Source organism: Triticum urartu, chromosome 5A (genome assembly GCF_056163025.1).
Source record: "Triticum urartu cultivar PI428250 chromosome 5A, HENAU_Tu73, whole genome shotgun sequence".
NCBI lineage: Eukaryota > Viridiplantae > Streptophyta > Magnoliopsida > Poales > Poaceae > Triticum > Triticum urartu.
Window position 1 is genome coordinate 644,044,781 of NC_141877.1, and position 19,761 is coordinate 644,064,541.

The 19,761-nt window shown below is 45.3% G+C and overlaps 2 protein-coding genes across 2 annotated transcripts; both read right to left on the reverse strand.

The window, feature by feature from the left end:
- Positions 1-2,495: 2,495 nt before the first annotated feature.
- Positions 2,496-4,967, reverse strand: LOC147973710 (glutathione S-transferase F10-like). Its single transcript, XM_087522219.1, has 3 exons — positions 3,403-4,967; positions 3,265-3,313; positions 2,496-3,171 (listed from the first exon to the last, which is right to left on the reverse strand). Exons 1-3 carry the CDS (start codon positions 3,553-3,555, stop codon positions 2,702-2,704), a joined length of 672 nt encoding a protein of 223 aa, XP_087378345.1. The 5' UTR covers positions 3,556-4,967; the 3' UTR covers positions 2,496-2,701.
- Positions 4,968-5,378: 411 nt separating this feature from the next.
- Positions 5,379-6,726, reverse strand: LOC147973711 (glutathione S-transferase F11-like). The gene is made up of 2 exons (XM_087522218.1): positions 6,397-6,726; positions 5,379-6,111 (listed from the first exon to the last, which is right to left on the reverse strand). The coding sequence occupies exons 1-2, from the start codon at positions 6,596-6,598 to the stop codon at positions 5,633-5,635; spliced, it is 681 nt and encodes a 226-aa protein (XP_087378344.1). The 5' UTR covers positions 6,599-6,726; the 3' UTR covers positions 5,379-5,632.
- Positions 6,727-19,761: the final 13,035 nt, after the last annotated feature.

Genomic DNA, 19,761 nt, shown 5'->3' on the forward strand with positions numbered 1-19,761 from the left:
CTAGCATCAACTACAAGGAGTAATCAACACTACTAGCAACCTACTAGCACCAATCCCGGACTTTGAGACAAGAATTGGATACAAGAGATGAACTAGGGTTTGGAGATGAGATGGTGCTGGTGAAGATGTTGATGGAGATTGCCCTCTCCCGATGAGAGGAGCGTTGGTGATGACGATGGTGATGATTTCCCCCTCCCGAAGGGAAGTATCCCCGGCAGAACAGCTCTGCCGGAGCTCTAGATTGGTTCCGCCAAGGTTCCGCCTCGTGGCGGCGGAGTCTCGTCCCGAAAAGTTCCTTCTTATTTTTTTCTCATCGAAAGACTTCATATAGGAGAAGATGGACATCGGGGAGCCACCAGGGGGCCCACGAGGTAGGGGGCGTGCCCTAGGGGGGGGCGCCCCCCACCCTCGTGAGCAGGGTGTGGGCCCCCTGGCCTTCATCTTTGGCATGGATTTTTCTTTATTTATTTTAAGATGTTCCGTGGAGTTTCAGGACTTTTGGAGTTGCGCAGAATAGGTCTCTAATATTTGCTCCTTTTCCAGCCCAGAATTCCAGTTGCCGGCATTCTCCCTCCTTATGTAAACCTTGTAAAATAAGAGAGAATAACCATAAGTATTGTGACATAAAGTGAAATAACAGTCCATAATGCAATAAATATCGATATAAAAGCATGATGCAAAATGGACGTATCACCTCTCCAAGCCAAAGATTGAGGATTTTATGCCCATTATGCAAAGGATTGAAAGAAGGTTGGCTGGTTGTTCCTCCCTCTTATCATATGGGGACAAGATAGTTCTGGTTAAGTCTGTGTTTTACAGCTTGCCCATTTTCTTCATGTGTACTCTAGCACTGCCCTCTTGTGTCATGGAGCAGATTAAGAAATATCTCAAACATTTTTTCTGGAGGAAATATAGTATGGAAGATAGAGGCACTGCCCTGATTGCTTGGGACAAAGTATGTCAGCCCAAAGAAAAAGGAGGTCTGGGAGTTTTGGATATTGCAAGTCATAACAAATGCTTACTTATGAAACATGTCCACAAATTCTTAAATCAGCAGGATATTCCTTGGGTCAAATTGATTTGGGAGGCTTATTATCCAGATAGAATGATTTCCACTACTCCACAAGGATCTTTTTGGTGGAAAAGTATTCTCAAGTTGGTGCCTGAATTTAGACAGACTGCTGTCCCCAAGTTAGGATCTGGGAACACTGTTAGATTTTGGATTGACAATTGGAATCAAGGCATATTGAAAGACAGATTCCCACAGCTGTTCTCTTTCAGCAGGCATGAGGAAATTTCAGTGCAAAAAATCAATGGTTTGGAGGAGGTATCTGAACACTTTTTTACCCCTCTGACCATACAAGCACACCAGCAATTTCAAGAGCTTTTTGCCATCTTGCAAGCCACCCATCTGAATGACTCTCTGGACAAATGGTGTTTACCATGGAACAAGCAGAATGATAGATTCTCTGCTATTCAAATGTATGGTCATTTGCAAGGAAAAGAGGTAGCCTATCCACTGTTCAAGAATATTTGGAAAAGTGTTGCTATGTTAAGATACAAGATCTTCCTTTGGCTACTATTGCACGACAGAGTAAATGTCAGGAATCTTCTCTTTAGAAAACAGTTCCATTTGCCAAGCTACAATTGTGAACTCTGTAATTGTTCTTATGAGGAAACCAGCCTTCATCTGCTTTGGGACTGCCCTTTTGCTCTTCAATGCTGGGATTCAATTGTCCCTTCTAAATTCAGAGGCATCAATGTTTTCGATGAAATTAACTTGTTATTAAGCCAGTTACCCAAGCAGGTCGCAATGAGCATCATCACCATGGGTTGCTGGCACATTTGGATGCAGAGAAACTCCAAAATTTTCAAAGCTCAACCCATCAGTTCTAGCATAGAGAAATCTTCTCAGAGATGATCTCAAGTTGTTACTCTTCAGAACCAAAGAAAAAGACAGAGATGCTTTCAGAGGATGGATTACAGATAATCTAACTTAATTTATCATGGATTTTCCTAGAGTTGGTGTTGGTTAGATGGTGGAGTCTGTATTTTATTTTCTTTGTTGTACATAACTTTGCTTTCTTTTGAATGAAATTTACCGTAGAACGATTGTTCTACGGTTTTTGGTTCAAAAAAAAATGTGGGAAGTTTTAGCGTTCCCAAGCTTCTGAGAGAAAACAATCAAATAGGTATGTTGGTCGAAAGTCAAGAAATATTAAGTTGGGCTTTTGACTAGGCATCTTGACTTTCGAGCAAATGCGGCTCAAATTGATGAGATCCCCTCATGTATTATGTTTCACAATATCAGCCGTTACGCACGAAATATGCAACCAGAATGCAAGCTCATAGAACATGTAAATACAACAACATTTGCAAACAAGAACTAACTGGAAATGAAATTAGTGAAATATACACCTGAAAAAAAATCAAGTTTCTTTCTGTTAATAAAATGGTACATGTGAAAAAAAGACAGTAGAGTACACACCAGGGCAAAAGCATTTTAAACGGCGCAATGTACATAACACATCACAAACAGGCCTCATATTATTCTGGTTCACAAGACAACGTCGGTGAGGATTCAGTAAATGACGACAACACAAGTAGCAACAATGATGAAAGAACACATGACAGTACGATCGATAAACAGAGAGAGCTCTTCAAGATGAACTCAAAATACTTGCTTGCAACCACCAAGGCGTTACTCAAAGGCCCCAGGATGCTCCATCTGCATCTTGACAACCTGCTCCCAGGCCTTGCGCCTCGAGATTTTGTCGAACCACCTCGCCACATTCCTCCTGGAGGTGAAGAGCTTCCTCCCTCTCTCTGAACTCACGATGTACTGCGAGTCCGGAAGGTGGGAGAGGTCGGCCAGGGTGAACTCATCGCCAGCCAGGTACTCATTCTTGGAGAGTATTTCGTCGTAAACGTTGAGGACTTGCTGAAGCTTCCTCTCATTCTCTGCAATGGCCATGTGGTCCTGAGGAATTTCCAGAAGAGGAGCAAATGCCAGCTGAAACACGAGGGCCGAGCTGGGAGGGTTGAAGCTCTGAGCCTCTGCTTGCAGCCACTGTTCTATTGATGCCCGCTCCAGAGAACCTGTTCCATAGAGGTTCCTGTTTCCCTGGTTTGGGAACTGGGTACAGAGGTACCGGCAAATAGCCCTTGGATCTGCACAGAAGGTTCACATTGCCTTTCAGTCCTTGAAAGAAAACTGAATCCAGAAATGTAACGTGATAATAACTGTATTCATGTTCTCCTTACCGACAAGAGTCTTGTCGCCATGCTTGAATGTCACTTGTCCACTTGGATCCTGCAAAAAGATGAATGGAAAAATTAGTACATGCTTTACCTAATTCAAGATTTTTTGAAACTGAATAAGAAGTGATCGAAGCATCCTACCCGCAGCCTGACAAACTCAGGAAGCTTGTGCTGTCTCTTGAATGTGTCGATGCGGACGAGATCAAACTCCAAATTCTTCTCAAAGAGGCATGTCAGAACCCTGGCAACATCGGTGGATGCTGGCTGGCCAAACACCTGCAAGCCTGAAGCCATCCTTTCTCTTTGGCTTGATTGATCTCTTTGTCAGGCTATGCAATGGCAATGAGGAATGGTGACCGCAGGTTTCAATGCAAGGTATTTGAAGAAAAGAAAAGGTGGAATTCCATACTTGCCTTGCCCTTGCTACCTAGCACAATATTTTACAATTGGAAAGGGAAAGTGTAAAGAGAAAGTGTGGTTCTGGATTCTTGCTTGCAGCAATCATAATGTCTGTTGTAGCAAACAAGCCCAGCAAAATATATAGCATTATTTATTTACAATCCAGTCTTTGATTATTGACTGAGAAAGCTCAAAACAGTATATGAGGAGCTCTGATGTTGCATGGATGGTTTGGGACAATTGGCAGAGAGAATTTGGCTTGGATAAGTAAGAAGATTGGCATCGAAGTACCAACACTAACGAAGACTGATGATTTCTGTCAGAGTGCAAGAATAATTTTTTCGATAAAAGCAACGTCCACCGTATGGAGTCACTAGTCAGGTATATGTTTATAATCCAGTCTTTCATAACTTGACTGAGAAAATTTTTAGCATATGAGGAGCTCATGATGTTGGCATGGATGGTTTGGGACAATTGATAGATAGAATTTGGCTAGGATAAGTAAGAAGATTGCCATCAAGTACCAGCTGTGATGAAGATTTGATGGCTTCTGCTAGGGTACAAGAATAAAATTTTCGACATAAAGTAATGTCTCCCGTATGGGGTCAGGTATATAATTCAACCGTTGGTCTGATGGAAGAAAAAACATACTGGGATTGAAATCCATGCACACACATAGATTTCGATCCCAGTATGTTCTATTTGGTAGAAGAACAGAACTCATTTATCAGGAGTAGTGCCTGTAAAATGACAAGCTGAATTCAGTTGCTTAAGTTTTACATATTACTAGATTACTATGAAGAGGCAAAATAAGAAACTGCCAAAATGCATTAACCCAAGTGATAATCAGCATGTCATCCTGAGCATTTAGCTTGCACTTCAGCCAGCAATACTATCAGGCTTGGATAAGTAAGAAGGTTGGCATCAAGTACCAGCAGTAACGAAGATCTGATGACTTCTGTCAGAGTGCAAGAATATATTTCTCGACAAAAGCAACATCCCCCATATGGAGTCAGGTATAATTGAACCGCTCATCTGATGGAGGAATCTTTGAATGTGCTTAGCTTTCAATCCCAGTATGTTTCATTTGGTAGAACATAACTGATTTATTAGTAGTAGTACCTGTAAAATGACAAGATGAATTCATGCTCAAATTTTACATATTATATTACTGATAATGGTGTGAAGAGGCAAAATAAGAAGCTGCCAATATGCATTCACCCAAGTGATAATCAGCATCTCATTCTCAGCAACTGAAATAAGTATTATTTAGCTTGCATTAGCACACCGCGGAATTGTTTGAACATTTGAGCCGCCTCATATTTGCCAGGACTCTATTTGTTTCTCAACTTTTCTTGTAGTCCAGAATGGATTTATCCAAGTATATTTGAGAAGGCCAAATACTACAAATGACAACTCGCACTTGTTATTTATCTTCGAATCATACACCCCAATCCCAACACTGCTAGTAAGACAATATATGGATCAATAATTGAATCAAGATGTGCCATCTTGCATTACCGTACATATATATCACCTAGCTTAAGGCGTGGATCAACAGCTTGATGTTGTAGATATTTAGCACATTTTTCTATAGAGTTGGTCAAACTTATTTAAGTTTGACTTGGGACAAAGCTAGAACTTCAAATAATTTGGAATGGAGGGAGTAAAATTCAGTAGGGAAAGAGATTGTCAGTGACCCACTGAAAGTAACAGGGTAGTGAACCAACATCTCATAAATAGATTTATGTGGATTATGCAATGCGATCAAGTTCTTACAGCAACTGCATTAAGAAAGTAACAGGGTAGTAATCCAACCAAGCACAAACTTAATAATAGCAGAGATAGATAGAAGGAGTAGTACAAAGCGGCCCGAGTCTTTCACATTTCACACTTTAACAGCAATGGCAACACATAACAGAATGTGACTAATTACCACCAGAAGCTGCTCGACTAAAAGATGAAGGGGGCCTCAAGCTTTAGAGGGTCGTGGTACACTCTGCAACTCGACAACCTTCTTCCACGACGGACGAGCCGAGACCTCGTCCCACCATCTGGACAGGTTCTTTCTCTCGGTGATCAGACCCGCCTTGCCGGTCTTGCTCACGAGAAGATCAGTGTTGGGCATGTGCACAAGGTCGGCAAGGGTGAACTCGTCGCCGGCGAAATACTGGCTCTCCGCCAGCCGCCGCTCGTATACATCAAGCACCTTGGCGAGCTTCGCCTCATTCTGCTCGACCACGGCCATGTCGGTGGCCATACCCATGAGCGGCGCGAAGGTGAGCTGGAATGCGATGGCCAAGCTCGGAGGGTTAAATGCCTGGCCTTCAGATTCTACCCATTGCTCGATGGCGGCGCGGCCTACCGCGCCGTCTTCCTTCCGGCCTAGGAGAGTCCGGTTGCCACGGTCCGAGTACTGGTCACAGATGTAACGGCAAATAGCCCTTGACTCTGCCAAAAGATGAACCATACAACTTGTGAACACAAACGACCATTTTACAGATATCTTTCTTTTCTTTCACATTCAGGGGAAAGTCAACCAATCATCCATACATATGAACATGCCAGCACTGGAATTTACCCTCAATTCAGAAACTGGATAATTACTGATAAAATGTATGCAGATCTAAGTAAACTGTACATCTTTGTCAACGAATGGCACTTGCAATTGATAGGGAAGCAAAACAAGATGTGAAGATACTAGATGCAGAAGTAGCAGGAGAAGTTGGTACCGACCGAAGACGGTGGTGAGGTGGTCTTTGAAGGCGGGGACCTGGCCGAAGGGCTGGAGCTTGAGGAAGGAGGGGGACTTGTGCTCGCCCTTGGACATGTCCACCGCCTCGAGCTGGAAGGCCACGTCCTTCTCCAGCAGGCACGCCGCCACGCGGGCGACCGCCGGCGAGATCGCCGGCCCGTAGACCGTCACGGGCGCCGCCATCGCCGCTTCTCCAGACCTAGACGGACGGACGGACGGGGGATAGGTGGGTAGGAGATAGCGAGTGTGAGACAGAGGCAGGTGCTACTGCAGAGCGAGTGCGAGACTGGGAAGGAATGCGCTGCCCAGTCAGCCCCCGCCCCCGTATGTTTTGCATTTCTGTCCTGAGTTCTGACAGGTGGGGCAACCTTCTCTGCGGCAATTCGCCATGAACAAAATCCATTATCAGCAAATAAATCTGTTATTTTTGTTGGAAAAAAAGGTTAGATACCAAGCACCCATTTTTTGGCTATGTTTTTCAAGCTTCAGAAACTTGAGCTACGGCAAATTTGTCATGGCCAAAATTTATTCTCAAAACAAATCATCATAACCTGCAATAAATCAGTCCTCTCTGCAGAAAAGAAGATACCGAGTAATTAAAAAACTGTAATGTTACCTAGCGGATGTCGGCTGAGAGCGGGAAGGCAAACAAACGCTTTTTTTCTGGCAGTTTTAGTTGTTTCACGAGATCAAATGGTGGCAGTTTTAAACCAATTGTACCTTTTTTTCTCAAGAGACGGTCATGTAGAGGTTGTCATCATCCTTACAACTAACACTGGCAGTGAAATCATTCGAAATGCCATCTCCTTCTAGCGAATGTTTGCCGGCTAAGAGGATCCTTAATAAAACATTTCTCAAGTTTTATATAGCCCTGAAAGAAACTTCATATGTATACGTACAGCTACAATATGGAATTAAATTGTATATTTTCCTTTTGGAAATATTAACATTTTAGGTATGCATCTGCAAAAGGAAAACATATCTGAGCTAATATGCTTTCACATTATTACTTTTGTTAGGTATGCCTCCGAAATCTCTATAACCAAGGCAGAGACCACAAAAGAGGTGTGGTTATGAAAAAACTAGGATTCAAACTAACCGACCAGCAAGAGATGCCCATCGTCCCGTCCCCTACGTCACCCCCAAGGCGACACTGGAGATACCCTAGCCACCACCACCAGCGGGCCCTTCCTTGACCCTCCGCCCGTATCACCGCCACCAGAGGCTTGCCAGCGAAGCCTTGCTGAGCCTGGGGATGGTGGTGGCGGCACCCCCAAGGCGACACTGGAGATACCCTAGCCACTGCCACCAGCGGGCACTTCCTTGACCCTCTGCCCGTATCACCGCCACCAGAGGCTTGCCAGCGAAGCCTTGCTGAGCCTGGGGATGGTGGTGGCGGCACCCCCAAGGCGACACTGGAGATACCCTAGCCACCGCCACCAGCGGGCACTTCCTTGACCCTCCGCTCGTATCACCGCCACCAGAGGCTTGCCAGCGAAGCCTTGCTGAGCCTGGGGATGGTGGTGGCGGGGCAGATCCATCCTCCCCTAGCGCCATCTAGGGTGACTATAGGGGATCAGTAATAGTGTTGAAGGCCACACCACGTCGCAACATGTGCCAGACGACAGGGTGGAGCAGCAGCCGGAGGGAACCTCCCAACCCATGTCGGAAGTGCATCCAGAGGAAGGAAGGGGGCTGCTCCACCCTACCATTTGGCACGTTTTGCGACGTGGTGTGCTCAACCCTACCATTGCTCCCCTACAGTCCCCCCGAAGGTGCAACCCAGCTCCTCTATTTTGCATACGTTGATGCTAGTCGGGGTGCAGGGGCAGCCGTTGCGGCCACAATGGCGCCATGCTAGCCGAGGCTTGCGGGCCAGCCTCGACGCAGATGTGTCCGAGCTGTGGTGACGTTTGTAGTGTGGTGGTGTTAAGGCCAAGTGGTTGTTTCCCAGCCATTGCTGCCTTCGGAGGGACCCCTGGACCTGCATTTTCCAGTGTCCATGGTTCTGTCGGTGTCTTCTACCGGTGTGTTTCCGGCACCGGCGACCCGTTAGCTGCATTCCTTCCACCTTCCTCGACTCATCAATGTCCTATCAGCTACAACCCGATGGCTTATAATAAAGTATAAGAATTCACATGGCATATGATCAGTGGCGGAGACGGGGGCCAGCAGGGGCCCTATGCCCCCCTCCCCCCATCACTGATTTGCTGCTAGTTAGAAGATGAACATTGCAGAATTTAGGGAAAATGCATGTATTAGTATATGTGTGCCCCCCTGTTATCAAAAGATTGAGTCATTTGGCCCCCTTGATTTTCAATTCCTGACTCGGCCATTGCATATGATAGCAATCATCAAAATAAATTGTTGAGGCTTCCGCAAAATTTGTTCCCACCTTTATCATGTTTACATGGCTCATTTGATTTTGTCTTAAATTGAACGTTTTTAGGCCAAGTTTATTAAGGAAAATGTTGATTATCATTATATCTAACATGAGGTATATTTTAATATTCTATTTATATGCGGATGTAGATGCTGATATTTTTATCGATGCGACAAACCAAATGAACCTTATAAACCCGGTTAAAGGGAGTACTTTTTGGATGCACCTAACCAACTACTTCCTCGGTTTCATGATATAAAAGCGTTTTTGACACTACACTAGTGTTAAGGATGCTCTTATGCCCTCAACTCATAAGAGCAACTCCAACACGTCGACCCAAATAGATGGTGATTTTGTTCGTTTTTTGTACGTTTGGATCGGCCGCCCGCTCTGTTTATGATTTGGATTGGTAGTGCGCTCAACGCGGTGACCTATATTTGCGAACATGGACGGCCGGCCGTCGTTTTTTAACAAATATACACACATTTTGTATAGTTTCACAAGCAAACAAAAATAGCATAGTTTCACAACCAAATAAACTTAGCATAGTTTACAAGCCGAATAAAAATTAAATTGTCTCAAATAAATTTAAAAAAAGATACTTCTATTGCTTGCCAACATGAGCCCACATATACTCAACCAAATCATTTTGCAATTAAATGTGAGTTTCCCAATCACGCATTTGATGATGAAATTGGGTGAACTATGCAAACGTTGCCGCTCCTCCTTCATGCTCAGGAACAACACTGTCACCCTGAAATTGAAACCCTTGATCGTATATACGTTTCGGACGCTCATCCTCTACGATCATATTGTGCATGATCACACAAGCAGTCATTGCCTCCCACAATTTCTTGGTGCTCCAAGTTCTAGCAGGATACCGAACGATGCCCCATCGAGACTGCAGAACACCAAAGGCACGCTCGACATCGTTCCTAGCACTCTCTTGCTCTTAGGCAAATCTTTTCCTCTTCTCTCCAACAGGGTTGGGGATTGTCTTCACACCAGTGGTCCACTGAGGATAGATACCGTCACCTAGGTAGTAACCTTTGTTGTAGTTGTGGTCGTTGATGTTAACATTCACCGGCGGGCAGTTGCCTTCGACAAGCCTTGCAAACACTGGCGAGCGTTGAAGCATGTTGATATCATTGGCCGGTCCGTCCATGCCAAAGAAAGAGTGTCAGATTCAGAGATCTTGTGAGGCCACTGCCTCATGTATAATTGTGCAAGCCCTAACATGGCCCCTATACTGCCCTTACCAAGCAGAAGGGCAGTTCTTCCACTCCCAGTGCATGCAATCTATGATGCCAAGCATCCCTAGGAAGCCCCTGCTGGAATTCATCGCCAACAAGGGGGTTGTATCTTCAGCAGTCGTCTCTCTCAAGTACTCAGGGCCAAACACAACAATCACAGCCTTGCAGAACTTGTACATGGACTCTAGGCACGTAAACTCACTCATACGGACGTACTCATCAATGAGATCACTGGGCACTCCGTATGAAAGCATCCGGATAGTTGCAGTGCATTTCTGATAAGATGAGAAGCCAATCTTTCCAAGGGCATCCTCTTTGCACTCGAAATAATTATCGCATCCGACCCCCCCCCCACTCTAATGCGGTCAAAAACATGTCTAGCCATACGGAAACGCCGCCAGAATTTTTGATGTTTGAAAAACGGGTTTGTTGTGTCAAAGTAGTACTTCCAAAGAAGCAAATGGCCACTCTCTCGGTTGCGATTTAATGCCGGAATGTGCCTCGGGATCGAGCTCCGGAACAACGGTCGCTGCCTATTAAGGTGGTCATGGACCAGCACAGCAGCCAGCATATTCTCATCGTTGGATGAGGAATGGTCGGAGTCGCACAGAAAATTATGGAAAAAGAACTCATCAACGGAATCCATTTGTACCTTGAGGCAAACTGTTGAACAGCTTGCGAGCGATAATGAAGAAGCTGGCCGACGAAGAAACACGCGCCTCCCCTGGACCAGGTGGCTGACCTGGCGACGTTCAACGAGCATGGCGGCGTCATCGGGGAGGTGTTGGACGAAGGAGCTGGCCGGGGCCGCAGGGGGCGACTTCGTGCTCGTGGCGACGTCTATAACGCCCCAAGACCGGAGCTTCAGGTGCCTTCCATGATTTCCAGGTTTCGTCGTGTGATTTGTTTGGTCCGTTGCATTTCATCTTTGCATCATGTGCATTGCATCATGTCATCATGCAACCCATTTTAAAACTCACTAAATAAATTGCATGGATCTTCGGTCCATTTAAACCGAGGGAATTCACATGGTGATTCGCTTTATAACATATCCTCCCGTTATTAGAGAGCTATATTAAATATTCCATTTTCGGAATCACCCATGAACACATTTGCAAATAATCACATGCCTTTTCTCGCTTCAACTTCGGTCCCCAAACTTTGCTTTTTATCCTTTCTCCATTTTCCGGAGCTCCACCAAAATCCGAACATTTTTGGACCTTCCTAACCCTCACTTCCTATTCAAACCATTTGATTTTAAATCAAATGAGTTTGATTTTAAATCAAATGAGTTTGAATTTAAAACTTTCAAAAATGCCCACTCCATTTTTCTTGGAACATGCGCATTTTTGCGAGTCCGTGAAAATTATCCCCATGCCCAGATTCCATCCCTAACTTCTCTTTCTTTTCTTTCTCTTTTTCTGTTTTGTTTTTAAATGGGAAAAGAGAATTTAGAGAAAGAGAAGAGAGAGGAGAGAGCCCAGCAGGCCGGCCTCTAAGGCCCATCCCTAGGCCAGCCGCGCACCTGCCTCTCCCTAGGCCATCTACACCTGGGCCGCCTAACCTCCCACGCCGGCCCGGCCTCCCTGGCCCACTCCCTCCTAACCCTACCCAATCCAATCTCTCCCTCTCGTTCCCTCCCGCAGCGCCGCCAACTGCCCTTGGCCTCTCGTTCTCTCCCTTCCCTCGATCCCATCTCTCCCGTACGCCGCGCCACCTCTCCTCTCGATCTCTTCCTCGCTGCCAGCCCGCGACCTCCGCTGCCCCGCAAGCACCACCAACCTCCGCCGCCGCTCAAGTCCGAGAGCCCCGCGCACCCTGCCTCAGCTCCGCCCTTCTCCATGGACGCTGCCGGCCGAGCTCAAAGCTCCACCCCGGAGCTGCTCCGCCCCGAGGCCCTGGCCTCGACTTCTTGTGCCTCCTCCTCCCTCTCGTCGGAACCCAAGTCCAGCGCCTCCCCATGCCAGCGTGACCCCATGCACCATCGTCGAACCTCACCGTCCTTCTGCACATCATCACCGGCCCCGCTTCACCTCGTTCCTGCCCTGCCAGCGAGTCCCTGCTCCAGATCGACCCTGCCGTCCGTCGCGCCACCGGCAACCAGCTCCTCGGAGCAGAGCTCCTCCTCCACCTCCTCGTCGTCCTTTGTCGCCGGCGCGCCAAGCCCCGATGACCTGCAGGTCCCTTCTCGCCAGCCCCCTACTTCGAGTAGCAGTTCCTCGACCATTGCGCACGACCCTACGTTTGACTTCGGGAGCACTTTCGGGTCTTTCCCCAACATCATGTCTTCTTTTTGGATCACGCCAAGATCAGGGCCCTAGTACCACGACGACCGACGCAAGTTCCGCTACCATCACCAAAACCCGAGACGAAGTACCCCGACGGTTCGTCGAGACCGGCAAGTCACAAGATTGTCCTGGATATCGTCAAGTACCACGACGACCCTCGAAGACCTCGGATTCACCAAGTTCCCACGACGACAAGTGTGGCCCTTCGGATGCGCCAAGTTCGTCTACACAAAAACGCCTCATGTCGACAGGACCCGCAAGTCGGACCCCGAACGATCGACGTCTCGTGGACCGTGTACAACTACCGTTGCCCCGAAGACGTTGGAGTCATCAAGTACCTCTCCGAAATGAACGTGAACGACTACCGTCACAAGAACGGGACCGGAAAGTCTGAAGACCCCAAGTACCACGACACCGATGACATGAACGTCTATGGAAACTCATGCAACGATAAACATGTACCACTACCGTCGCCAAGATCGCGAGAACCTCTACCGTCGACCCTAGAGCGTGCGAGAACGACTACTTCCACTACCGCCGTCGCGAGAACGTCTACTTCCTCTACTTTGCACCGAACGAGAACTGTCCCGCTTGCACGCTTCAAAGGTATAACCTCGAGACGACGTCCGTGAAGGAATGCTTGCGATGTTTGAGATGCTCATGTTTGCACCGTGCCCAAATTGTCACTCGTTTCCTTGCCGCCAACTCGTGGGACAACCGGAATCCGGGAGCGCCCCACCATCTTTTGCACGCATCCGCACACTTCTCCTTTGCATCGGTATCTCAATCGAGTTACCGGAACCGGAACGCTGCCGTGGCACCGTTTTTGTTATTGTTGTCGTGGCACCCCTTTTCTTTCCGCCACGATGACAAATGCTCCATATAATTCTCTTATCAACATTTTCTTTAAAACTTGCATAATTTTTGCACACGTCATCCGCATTATGATAACAACATCAAGAATGTTTAAAATTGTTGTTGCACCAAATTGCTAATGCATATGGGGATTTACTGGATTTGTTGTTTGTTATATCCGGCCCCATTTAAACTGTTTAAATGATATAGTTTTGTTATGCTTCACCTCTTGCCATGTTAACCAACATTTAATATTGTTGGGTACATAAACGAGATCGAACTAAATAAATTGAATGTGGTGTTCCGTCAATATGCAACTTGTTGCATATTGAGCTCCACTTAATTTGTAGTTTTGTTTGTGCACTTTGCCATGCCATGCTTCATTAAACCGGACATGCATCATACTTGGTTGTGCATTATGCCATGTTTATGTGTTGGTTGTTTACTTTGTTGTGTGCTTCTTTCCGGTGTCGCTTCTTCGGGTTGGTTCCGATAACGTTGTGTTTGTGAGGATTCGTTCGACTACGTCCCTTTGTCTTCTTCGTGGGCTCGTTCTTCTTCCTTGCGGGATCTCAGGCAAGATGACCATACCCTCGAAATCACTTCTATCTTTGCTTGCTAGTTGCTCGCTCTTTTGCTATGCCAATGCTGCGATACCTACCATTTGCTTATCATGCCTCCCATATTGCCATGAGCCTCTAACCCACCTTGTCCTAGCAAACCGTTGTTTGGCTATGTTACCGCTTTGCTCAGCCCCTCTTATAGCGTTGCTAGTTGCAGGTGAAGATGGAGCTTGTTCCATGTTGGAACATGGATATTGGTTGGGATATCACAATATCTCTTATTTAATTAATGCATCTATATACTTGGTAAAGGGTGGAAGGCTCGGCCTTATGCCTGGTGTTTTTTTCCACTCTTGCCGCCCTAGTTTCCGTCATATCGGTGTTATGTTCCTTGATTTTGCGTTCCTTACACGGTTGGATTATAATGGGAACCCCTTGACAGTTCGCTTTGAATAAAACTCCTCCAGCAAGGCCCAACCTTGGTTTTACCATTTGCCACCTAAGCCTTTTTCCCTTGGGTTCTGCAGACTCAAGGGTCATCTTTATTTTAAACCCCCGGGCCAGTGCTCCTCTGAGTGTTGGTCCAAAACAGAGCCACTTGCAGCGCCACCTCGGGTAAACTTGAGGGTTGGTTTTAGTTGTATGTAGTGTTCATCCGGTGTGCCCTGAGAACGAGATATGTGCATCTCCTATCGGGATTTGTCGGCACATCCGGGCGGCTTTGCTGGTCTTGTTTTACCATTTTCGAAATGTCTTGTAACAGGGATTTCGAGTCTGATCGGGTCATCCTGGGAGAAGGAATATCCTTCGTTGACCGTGAGAGCTTGTGATGGGCTAAGTTGGGACACTCCTGCAGGGTTTTTGAACTTTTGAAAGCCGTGCCTGCGGTTATGGGTAGATGGGAATTTGTTAATGTCCGGTTGTAGAAAACCTGGAACTTAACTTAATTAAAATGGATCAACCGCGTGTGTAACCGTGATGGTCTCTTTCCGGCGGAGTTCGGGAAGTGAACACGGCATTGGAGTTATGTTTGACGTAGGTTGTTCTAGGATCACTTATTGATCATAGTTTCTCGACCGTGCCTTGCCTTCTCTTCTCGCTCTCATTTGCGTATGTTAGCAACCATATATGCTAGTGCTTGCTGCAGCTTCGCCTCTTACCTTTTACCCTTCCTATAAGCTTGAATAGTCTTGATCGCGAGGGTGTGAGATTGCTAAGTCCCCGTGACTCACAGATACTTCCAAAACCAGCTTGCAGGTGTCATTGAACCGTGCAGGTGACGCAACCGAGCTCAAGGAGGAGCTCAATGAAGATCTTGTTCGTTGTGTTGTTTCATTTCCAGTTGATCAGTAGTGGAGCCCAGTTGGGACGATCGAGGATCTGTAGCATGAGGGGTAGTCTTCTTTTATTTTGGTTCCGTAGTCGGACCTTGATTGTATCTGGATGTTGTAATGCTTTATTCATGTATTGTGTGAAGTGGCGATTGTAAGCCAACTATGTATCTCTTTCCTTATTCAGTACATGGGATGTGTAAAGATTACCCCTCTTGCGACATGTCTACAATGCGGTTATGCCTCTAAGTCGTGCTCCGGCGCGTGGGAGATATAGTGTAGGATCAAGAAGTAGATGTGTCTAGAGGGGGGTGATTAGACACTTCATGCTAAAGTTGCAATTTTTAAGCTTTTTAGGTTTGAGTGGAGTTTAGGCACAATTTCAACACACACAATACATATCAAGCAGGCATGCAAGGAGTATATGAGCAGCGGAATGTAAAGCATGCAACTTGCAAGAATGTAAAGAGAAGGGTTTGGAGAATTCAAATGCAATTGGAGACACGGATGTTTTTCCCGTGGTTCGGATAGGTGGTGCTATCCTACATCCACGTTGATGGAGACTTCAACCCACGAAGGGTAACGGTTGCGCGAGTCCACACAGGGCTCCACCCAAGGGTAACGGTTGCGCGAGTCCACACAGGGCTCCACCCACGAAGGGTCCACGAAGAAGCAACCACCCACAAAGGGTCCACGAAGAAGCAACCTTGTCTATCCCACCATGGCCATCGCCCACACAGGACTTGCCTCACTAGCGGTAGATCTTCACGAAGTAGGCGATCTCCTTGCCCTTACAAACTCCTTGGTTCAACTCCACAATCTTGTCGGAGGCTCCCAAGTGACACCTAGCCAATCTAGGAGACACCACTCTCCAAGAAGTAACAAATGGTGTGTAGGTAATGAACTCCTTGCTCTTGTGCTTCAAATGATAGTCTCCCCAACACTCAACTCTCTCTCATAGGATTTGGATTTGGTGGAAAGAAGATTTGAGTGGAAAGCAACTTGGGAAGGTTAGAGATCAAGATTCATATGGTAGGAATGGAATGTCTTGGTCTCAACACATGAGTAGGTGGTTCTCTCTCAGAACATATGAGTTGGAATGGTGTGTGTGTTCTTATGGCTCTCTCTTCGAATGAGAAGAAGGTGGAGGGGTATATATAGCCTCCACACAAAATCCAACCGTTACGCACAGTTTTCCAATCTCGGTGGGACCGAATTAATAAACTCGGTCGGACCGAAAATGTAAACCTAGTGACCGTTAGAGATTTCGGTGGGACCGACTGGATCAACTCGATGAGACCGATGTGCTAGGGTTAGGGTAAATCCAAAACTCGGTTTGATCGATTACACAAACTCGGTGGGACCGATTTGGGTAATAAGTGAAACTGAGATTTGGTCAAGCAAACTCGGTGGGACCGATTGCATATCTCGGTGGGACCGAGAATATTCCAATGGGTAACAGAGAGTTTGCAAGCCCATCTCGGTGAGACCGAGATCCCATCGGTGAGACCGAACTGATTAGGGTTTGGCAGTGGCTTATGACAAGTGAAACTCGGTGGCGCCGGATATGAGGAATCGGTAGGACCGAGTTTGGCTTAGGGTTTAGGTCATATGTGGAAGTGGGAAAGTAGTTGAGGGTTTTGGAGCATATCACTAAGCACATGAAGCAAGAGGCTCATTAAGCAACACCTCATCCCTCCTTGATAGTATTGGCTTTTCCTAAAGACTCAATGTGATCTTGGATCACTAAAATATAAGATGAAGAGTCTTGAGCTTGAAGCTTTGGCCAATCCTTTGTCCTTAGCATCTTGAAGGAGTTCCCACAACCTTTAGTCCATGCCACTCCATTGTTGAACTTATCTGAAACATGCTAGATCAAAATGTTAGTCCAACAAGAGATATGTTCTCATCAATTATCAAAACCACCTAGGGAGCACTTGTGCTTTCAATCTCCCCCTTTTTGGTAATTGATGGCAACATACATCAAAGCTTTAGATAAAGATATAAAGAATAGCAAGTAAAGCTTTGGAAGAACATGTAACAAGCATAGGCTCCCCCTACATGTATGCACTCATGTAAATATGAAATAGAGAGGCATGTGAGAGCATAACCATGACAAAGTAGGCAAAGTGTTACATGTATCTTGGCCATATGCATCAGAGCAAAAGATTATCAAAGAAAATACCTTCATGCTCATGAGTCCTTCTTGCAAACAGTATGTACATAAGCAAGAACTCCTCATACTCATGATTTTGATGCATATACTTACCTTGTGGTCTTGAGTTGGCTTAGGATGGACTGAACCTGCACAAACAAGGTTAGATAACACAGGTACGTCCACTAGCCAGAGCAAACAAAAGAAACCACAAGAATACCAAGATTGGGATGTCATGTAGAGAGTGACTACAAGGTACCATATTGAATTCAACATATCCCCAAGAATAAAGATATGCAATGAATTTGACTGATTTCTTTCCTTTAGGTGTCTTGCTCCCCCTGAATCTGACATGGGATATTGGGAGAAGATAGGAAACAGAAAATCAGAGCTGAAAGATATGAGTAGAACTAAATTCAAATGAGTTCATATGAACATGTCTTTCCCCCAAAAAAGACATGTGGCATCTCTCCTCTTGAGCATCAAGCATTTGGGATTGGGATCCCTGAGTATTCTCTCCCCCTTAGTACTTTCTCCTTTGTAGATGATAAGCTTTTGATGTGATCTCTCTCTCTCTCTGATGATAAGCTTTGATGTGATCTCTCTCTCCCCCTTTGACATCAATTTCCAAGAAGGTTTTTCCTGGAATCCGTCGAATAGGTTTGGTCCTTGAGAATCAGTACAAAGCAGTGAATAAAACTGTGATGCTTGTAGAGGACAAGATTCATTGAGTGGAGCTGGATCAGAAGAAATATAGAATGTGTGGCAAACTGTTTTTCCTATTTTGAAATCGGTGGCACCGAGTGGCATGTTTCGGTAGTACCGAAGGGATTCGGTTGGACCGAGAATAGCTATTCGGTGAAACCGAGCTCATTACAGAGAGAAACACTTGTCACCTCAGCTCACTGGTCAAGTAAGATCTCACAAAGATTTGCGATGAATTAGCTGAAAGATTTGCAAGGAATTTGATGCAGAAATATGCAGAACAAAAATCAAAAAGAAAAGAGTGAAAGTTTTTAGATGAAGTTTTTTTTGATTGAAAAAGAAAGAAACAAATATGCAAGGGACAAATGCAATAACTCAGAAAAGAACACAAGAGAACTTCATCTAGAATTGGGCGGTGACATAGTCACCTATGTTAGAGTATATTGACTTAGGAGTCAAGTGAGAACACTTGATCATAGGTCATACTCATCGTTTAAGCTCAAAATGGGGTTACCATTTTTTGTTTAAGCATCTTGATGTATTTACATCTTGTTGAGTTGCTTTGACTCATGTCTTGGAGTAAAGCTTCTCTAAGATGAAATAACATACCTTGGGTGGTGATGTGGTTCTTGCTCATGTAGTTGAACTTGTGTGGGTGCTCAAGGTTGATGTATCTCATTGAGAGTTGGGAGCACCATTTGGAGTTTGAGTTCATCTACCTACATGGGTTAGTTCTTGCAAGGAAGAGCACTTGTGTATCCAAAAATGACAATCATGAAGCTCAATCATAGAATTTGTCAAAGGATATGTTTGTATGGTTTTGTGCTTCCTTGTCTTCAACCACTATTGTGTAGAGTCTTGGTGATGTAGAGATCGCTCAGGATATGAGTGAGTCGCAATCTCATGGAATTAGATTCAACCAAGCACCTACATGGGTTAGACAACATGCAAGATACAAATGTATCCAAGACATAAGATAGTTATCATAAGAGATATATCATGGATTAGTCATAAGCTCATGTCTTGCATGTATCCAATGGAGTTTCTACTCCAAGTTCGAAGCATCAATGATGTTCAATTCTCCTCTCAACCTGCAAAATGCTTTCTCATCAAGTGGTTTAGTGAATATATCCGCTAATTGCTTATCGGTGCGAACATGCTTAAGATTGATATCACCCTTAGCAACATGATCTCGAATGAAATGATGACGAACTTCAATATGCTTAGTCCGAGAATGTTGTACAGGATTATGACCAATTTTGATAGCACTTTCATTGTCACAAAGCAGTGGAACATGTTTCACATAAATCCCATAATCTTTAAGAGTTTGGGTCATCCAAAGTAAATGAGCACAACATGAACCAGCGGCAATGTATTCCGCTTCGGCAGTGGATAAGGATACCGAGTTTTGTTTCTTGGAAGACCAAGACACAAGAGATCTACCAAGAAATTGACAAGTACCTGAAGTGGACTTTCTATCAACCTTGTCTCCGGCATAATCCGAGTCGGAATAGCCAACAAGATCAAAAGAAGACCTCTTAGGATACCAAATGCCAAAATTTGGTGTATGGATTAAATATCTTACTATCCTTTTCACAGCCTTAAGATGACAATCTTTAGGAGCAGCTTGATATCGTGCACACATGCACACACTTAGCATAATATCGGGACGTGAAGCACATAGGTATAACAGTGAACCAATCATAGAGCGATAAACCTTTTGATCAACCGGTTCACCATTTTTAGTTAAATCATTATGTCCACTAGTAGGCATGGGTGTAGACATACCTTTGCATTCTTGCATATTGAACTT